At 48.1% G+C, this 6,207-nt stretch overlaps 1 protein-coding gene across 1 annotated transcript in view; it reads right to left on the reverse strand.

The window, feature by feature from the left end:
* The window catches only part of PCP4L1 (Purkinje cell protein 4 like 1), a 23,229-nt gene extending 17,573 nt beyond the window's left edge, over positions 1-5,656 (reverse strand). Inside the window, exon 1 of the mRNA XM_024757521.1 lies at positions 5,453-5,656. Coding sequence (XP_024613289.1) covers positions 5,453-5,461 — 9 coding nt within the window. The 5' untranslated portion in view covers positions 5,462-5,656. The remainder of the gene's footprint in view (positions 1-5,452) is intronic.
* Between the last annotated feature and the right edge of the window lie 551 nt (positions 5,657-6,207).

Consider the following 6,207-nt stretch of genomic DNA (forward strand, 5'->3'; position numbering starts at 1 on the left):
TAGTGCCAAAGCATCATTTATTACTGTAATCTTCAGTGTGCATCCCACCCGTGACGTTATTGTCCCAAAATAAATGTATTAATCCCACCACAGTCTACAAAGCAAACACTCAGCTGGAGGGCTTTGTGGGGGAGGGAGGCAGCACCAAGGACAACAGAAGGGTAAATGGCACCTCTTTTCCTTGGATGGGGGGTTGGGAAACTTAGGTGGGCCCGCCTTCTGGCATCAGACTGGAATTAAACAATAATCAGGTTTTAGGGAGGAGAATGTGATAAGATCTAGGCACCTGCAGGGGTGCAGTTTTCTTAGAAAAAGTGGTTTGGGATCTGCTTCTGACTTGGCTTACTCTTGCAGGTAAAATAATTCTGGAGCAAGTCACTTTGAGCAGTAGGTCTGGAGTACGGATTTAGAAAATCATGCACTTAGTATTCATCACTTACTTTGCCAGCCTAACGTGTTCTTCTTTCCCTCTTCTAGATTTCTCCTCCCAAAGCCTTTGTACTCTCTTTGGAAGTCAAGTGGCCAAATGAAGGAGTAAATGTTCAGCGTCTGTTTGATTATCAGGTACCGAAATTCTACTTAGATACCTGTTTTCTGCACTGGATCCTCCAAGTCAAATACTTTAGAGTTAAGAGAATTGCTCATTCCTTTCTTTTCTGAAAGAAAACCTCTCCTTCTAGTCCTTGTTTCTTTACAGTGATGATAATCAGTGATGGACACCAGAAACTAAGAATGCATGAAAAGAGGACCTCCAGACTTCCGCCTTCCTACACTCCTATTAACTTACCTACTCCACTTCAGCACATTCATTGCACTCACTTTTAAGGTGACTAGGCATCTTGCATAAGGAAGAATAGTGCTTACCCTGTCTAGTATTCTACCAAAATTTACCCCGTTGGTACATATCATCCTACATTGGTCTCTCCTCTCTCTCTATCCTCTTGCTCAGGATTTATTAAATCACACTGCTTAGATCTCCTATAGAAAGTATTTCTAATATATTCCTTCAAAGTTGCATGTAAATTAAACCATTCTATCACTGGAGTCACATGTTAAAAGAGTCTTAGGGAAAGTTCTTTGGGGATAAGAAGGCAGCAGTTCTATGCCCCAGTGTTGGTTCTAATACTGTGTAAACTTAGATAAGGTTTGGGCCTCAGTTTCCTTATCTGTAAAATGAGGAGATTGGACCAGATGATCTTTTTATTTTTTTTATTTTTTATTTTTTTTTGCGGTACGCGGGCCTCTCACTGTTGTGACCTCTCCCGTTGCGGAGCACAGGCTCCGGACGCACAGGCTCAGTAGCCATGGCTCACGGGCCCAGCCGCTCCGCGGCATGTGGGATCTTCCCGGACCGGGGCACGAACCTGTGTGCCCTGCATCAGCAGGTAGACTCTCAACCACTGCGCCACCAGGGTAGCCCTGGACCAGATGATCTTTAGGGTTCCTTGACAAATCTGAAATTATATGGCTAAAATGTTTTGATATATTATTTGAGATATTTTTGGTAAAAAAAAAATACCTGTATTTCTTCTAGATAGAAGGATTTTTGCAAAACTAAGCTTATTTTTTCCATGATAACATAGACTCATGAAAGACAATTTGGAACTACAGAAAAACAGAAAGAAAACAGGGGGGAGCATTCATAGAACCACTACCTTGAAAAGACAAGCTAGTGACTTATCTTGATTGACCTGATCCTACTTCCTCCTCTGTCTTTGCAGCCCTATCTCCATCACTGTCATCAGTTAAGATTCTCCATGGACAGACATGAAAGACACATCAGGTTTGCATATTCGGACTCCAGCCACAATACTTACGGTGCCTGTCCCTATAGAGACTTGACATTCTAAGGTGTTACTGATAACAGCTGCAGCTGAGGGAGAAGACTATATTCCCAGGTCACAGGATGACAAAGTCATCCACTTTTATCAGCCAGTCTCCTGCTCAAGCAGCTAAAGCCAACAACCTGGATTGGTGACTGAGAAAGGGATGAGCAAGCTCTGGAACCAGATTCTGGTTTCTCTTACTTCAGAAGACAGATATTTCTAGAGGTGGAAGGCTCTCCAGTATCCAGCTCTTCTGTTTTATACGTCCAACATAATCATCGTCATCATAAAATACCAATGAGAGAGAAAGAGAGAAACTTGGATTTCCTCCAAGTCCCTACCAGGTTCCCTAACAAATGGTTCGCAGAAGACATAACAGAATGATGTCACCCTGACCAAACTTCCATTGTGGAGGAGGTTGTAGATTCAGGCAGATATGCACAGGAAGGAGAATGTGATCCCCAAAGTGTGATATCCCATTCCTATTACCTAGGAGGACAGCAAGCAGAATAATAAAGGAGGGAGTACTGGGTCTAGTGAGGTTTCTAGTTGATCTGTCCCTTGCTCCATCCCCTGCCAGCTTGAGGACAGACGCTACGGGGCAGACACCATGGAACTAGTTACCAGTCATCCATAAGCCCCATTTCAGCAGAATGACGGCTGGACCAAGGGATTCCTCCAGCTGGGCTTTTTACAGTTGAGAAGGGCAACAGGATCACAGAAGAACTTGCAAGTGTGCTTTAAGCCGCCAGCTACACCATATGACAAGGGACTATAGGAAAGAGCCCTCATGGACTGAATGCATCTCCCATCCCCATTCTTCACCGAAACTAGCAAAAAGTTATTAAACTATAAGAGATAGACTGTGATTCACAGCAATCAAGTCCTGCCTGCAGCTGTGAATGCAGACAAGCTGGAGACGAGCCCCTGCAGCTCCTCTGCACATGAACATACACACTCACAGGGAAATGCTCTGCTGCAGTACTGAGTGACAGCAGAGCCAGGAAGGCAAAGTATAACCAGAGACCCTCCCCAGCAGCGTCACCGGGATCCTACGCTTTTCCTCTAGGTCTGGAGACCCCCTCCCCAATTTTTGTTCTTCATTTGAAATGGAACTCTCTTAAAGAGATCCCAAATTCTCTCATTTCATGCAGTTTCACTGAAGCAAGACAATAAGCAGGTGGGGGAGGTGAAGCTTACATAAGATTCAGAGCGCACAGGGCTTTCCTGGGCTAGGGCTCCAGCCTGAAAAAGGAGATCCCTGGGGCTGGGCTGAGAGAAATAAAGAAGTTTGGAGTCTCCCTAGAGCTTCAGAGCTCTGGGCAACACTTCCACTTTTCTTCATAGCTTTTACAAGAGGAAGAAAACAGGCTGGGTCTTGGCCTCTAGGGAAGCAGAAGCCCTTTGGGTATCTGGTTCAGGGACAGCTGATCTCTGTGTAAGCCCAGGTGGCTGCTTCTGGATTTTATAAATACTCATCCCTGAAGCCAGGCTCAGCTTTGTATTAGGAGGCAGCTTCGACGACTAAACTGCTAGTTAGGACCAGTTCACTCTGACAGCCTGGGAGGTCAGGCAGCCCTGCAGACACTGTCAGTTACTTCCCATCCAAGGATTCCACTCTCTTCATTCTACTGAGTTCCTGATCGAGGCTAGTCAAGTACAGCTGCTAAGTCAAGACTTGACTTTCCCCTCAAACACCAAATTATTTTTCTTGACACTGCTTTGTGACAGCTTTGTCACTCCATCAAATATCACCCCAGATCCCAGCCCCTGTAGTGTATCCTACAGAGAGGCTGTGCACTTCCCCTAAAAAGCACAGGCTAACCACACATCTTCATGTTGGCATAGACTTCAGATCACAAACCTCCAGGGGATGGCTTGAATTGCAACTTTCAGATTTAGAAACACTAGAGGGGTGATGAACTCTAGACCTCAGTGAAAAGAGGGCAAAGAGGGCCTCCCTGGTGGCGCAGTGGTTGAGAGTCCGCCTGCCGATGCAGGGGACACGGGTTTGTGCCCCGGTCCGGGAAGATCTCACATGCCGCAGAGCGACTGGGCCCGTGAGCCATGGCCGCTGAGCCTGCACGTCCGGAGCCTGTGCTCTGCAACGGGAGAGGGCAAAGAAAACCTAGAAAACCTCTCTTCTCACATTAGGGCTGAAAGAAGCAAAAGGAAAGAAGATTGAATCTTTTTTTCCTTTTCTTTCTTTCTGAAAGGCTGCTGTGGTCACAGTCACAACTATCTGAGGGACAGGAAACCACTTTAGTTCATCTGCAGCCCCCAGAGTAGCTGAATTTTCCAGGATAAACTTAGTGGACATGGCAACCAAAACATAGTAGTTGGCACTAATTGGCTTCCTGGGCGAGAGATTTTGGTAGGAGCCAGCAGAGCTCCTACTAAAGATGAAGATCTAAACTGAGACCTACAGGGTCCTACCCCTTCACTAACCTTGTATCCTTGACACTTCTCATGCTAGTTTTCTGAAATACTCTAAAATAAAAATTTTTTTAATTTTAGAAGTGAGATGGAGGTAATAACAATATCTAACATACAATGAGTGCCTACTTTCTGCTAGGTACCGTTCTCAGTACTTGGCATATATTATCTCATTTAATCGTTAGAACGACCAGTATTACCCCCAATTTGCAGATAAAACACTGAAGCAGAGAAAGGCTTAGTAAACTTGCCTAAGGCCACATAGCTAGTAAGCAGTAGAGCTGGGATCTGGCATATAGCTGAGATGTTGGATTTAACACAAGATCCTGGGTACTAGGAAAGGGGGTGCAGAGAGCAAGCTTGTGATGTCACTGCCCATACTGACTTCACTTAGAAAGGAAGATCCTTGTCTCTGGATGCCTAAAAATGCAGTCAAACAATGGAAGAGGTCTTTTCCAGTCTCTGCTTTGACCCCCACGGATGGACAGTGTTCTTTGAATAGAGGAAATCACAGTTAATGGACTGGGTCTGGTTCGGATGACCACGGACCCTGTGGAGACTCAGGGTGTAACAAGCACTGAAGGAGGTCTACTCTTGAAGGGGACATCTCCCCAGCAGCCAGACAGGCCCCCACTACAAGTCTTCTGAATATCAGAATGGTCCCTCCAACGGTTGGTTCTTGATTGAATGAGTGGAGGGTAGGATGCCACCTTCCTAATAGGGGCGAAGTGGCCACCCCAGGGGGCGAGGGCTGGAGTTCTCCGTTGAATGCTACATAAGGAGTGTAAAAGCAATACAGCCCTAGGAGAGGGAAGACAGAAGCTAATGTTTTTCTCAGAAGTCTGGGGAGTGAAGGGAAGCCCAAGTAACCTTGGAGCAGTAAGACCTATGCAGAGGGCAGTATCCTGAGGATAAAACTTATGACCTGAGACCTCAGCCCTCCCATTCTACAATCGATTCCAGTCCCCCCAAATCTCCACCGACAGTCAGGGAACTTAAAGCCTCCCTCTTCCAATCGCTCCCCAGCACTCCAAGGTGGGAGCTTTCCCAGAGAGGCAGGGGGCGTCCCGGGAGGATTCTCAGCGGCTCTGGGGTGCAGCACCCTCCCTCGCAGCCCTGGGACCCCGAGCCGCGGCCTCCCCGCGCCGCAGCCCTAGTCCGCAGCGGCGGGGCCGGGCAGCGCCTCTCACCTCGCTCATCGCGGCGGCCAGACGGGGCGCGCGGGGCGCGACACGTGCAGGGGAGACAAGGGGCACTCAGGCTGCACGGGCGACGGCCGCAAGTTGCCGGGCTCTGAGGCAGGGGACCCGCTGACGAGGCGAGGAGAGTTAGTGCGGAGAGCCGCTGCTCCAGTGCCCGCACCCCAGCTCCAGGCGCTCAGCTCCCTGCCAGGAGTCCCCTTCCGACCCTGTCCTGTCAGTACCGCTCCGCGAGCCTCCGCCGGCCCCACCTTTTATAGTCAGCTCCCTACCAGCCTCCAGCCCGACCAATAGGAGCTCTTCCTGCCGCAGAGTGACAGCCCCTGGTATCCAATGGTGGCAGGCTCAGAGGTCTGCTGCATTTCCAAACTAGGGTAAGACAGAGAGCGGGAAGGAGGGGGAGACCGTGGGGGGATGAGAAGATGGAAAATGAAGCAGGGGGAGCAAAGGAGGAAGGAGAGGAAGGAGTAGTACACGAAGGAAAGAGAGAGAGAGGCAGAGAAGGAGTGTGTGAGTTTGAGAAAGTGAAGAAAGAAGAGCTGGAAGGATATCAAGAGGGTACATGTGAAGCAGGAAACTGAATGAAAGGGTAAAAGCCAAGAGATGTTACAGATTAAGATTTAGTAATAGTATGGCAGTCTGAATAAGAGAAGGGCAGAAAGGAGGAAGGGAAGGAGAGGGAGAGATAGAGACAGAGAGGGACAGAGAGAGCAAAAGAGAGACAGAGAGATGCAAGGGGACGGTAT

This window comes from Neophocaena asiaeorientalis, unplaced genomic scaffold (assembly GCF_003031525.2).
Source record: "Neophocaena asiaeorientalis asiaeorientalis breed wild unplaced genomic scaffold, Neophocaena_asiaeorientalis_V1.1 scaffold830, whole genome shotgun sequence".
Taxonomy (NCBI): Eukaryota; Metazoa; Chordata; class Mammalia; order Artiodactyla; family Phocoenidae; genus Neophocaena; species Neophocaena asiaeorientalis.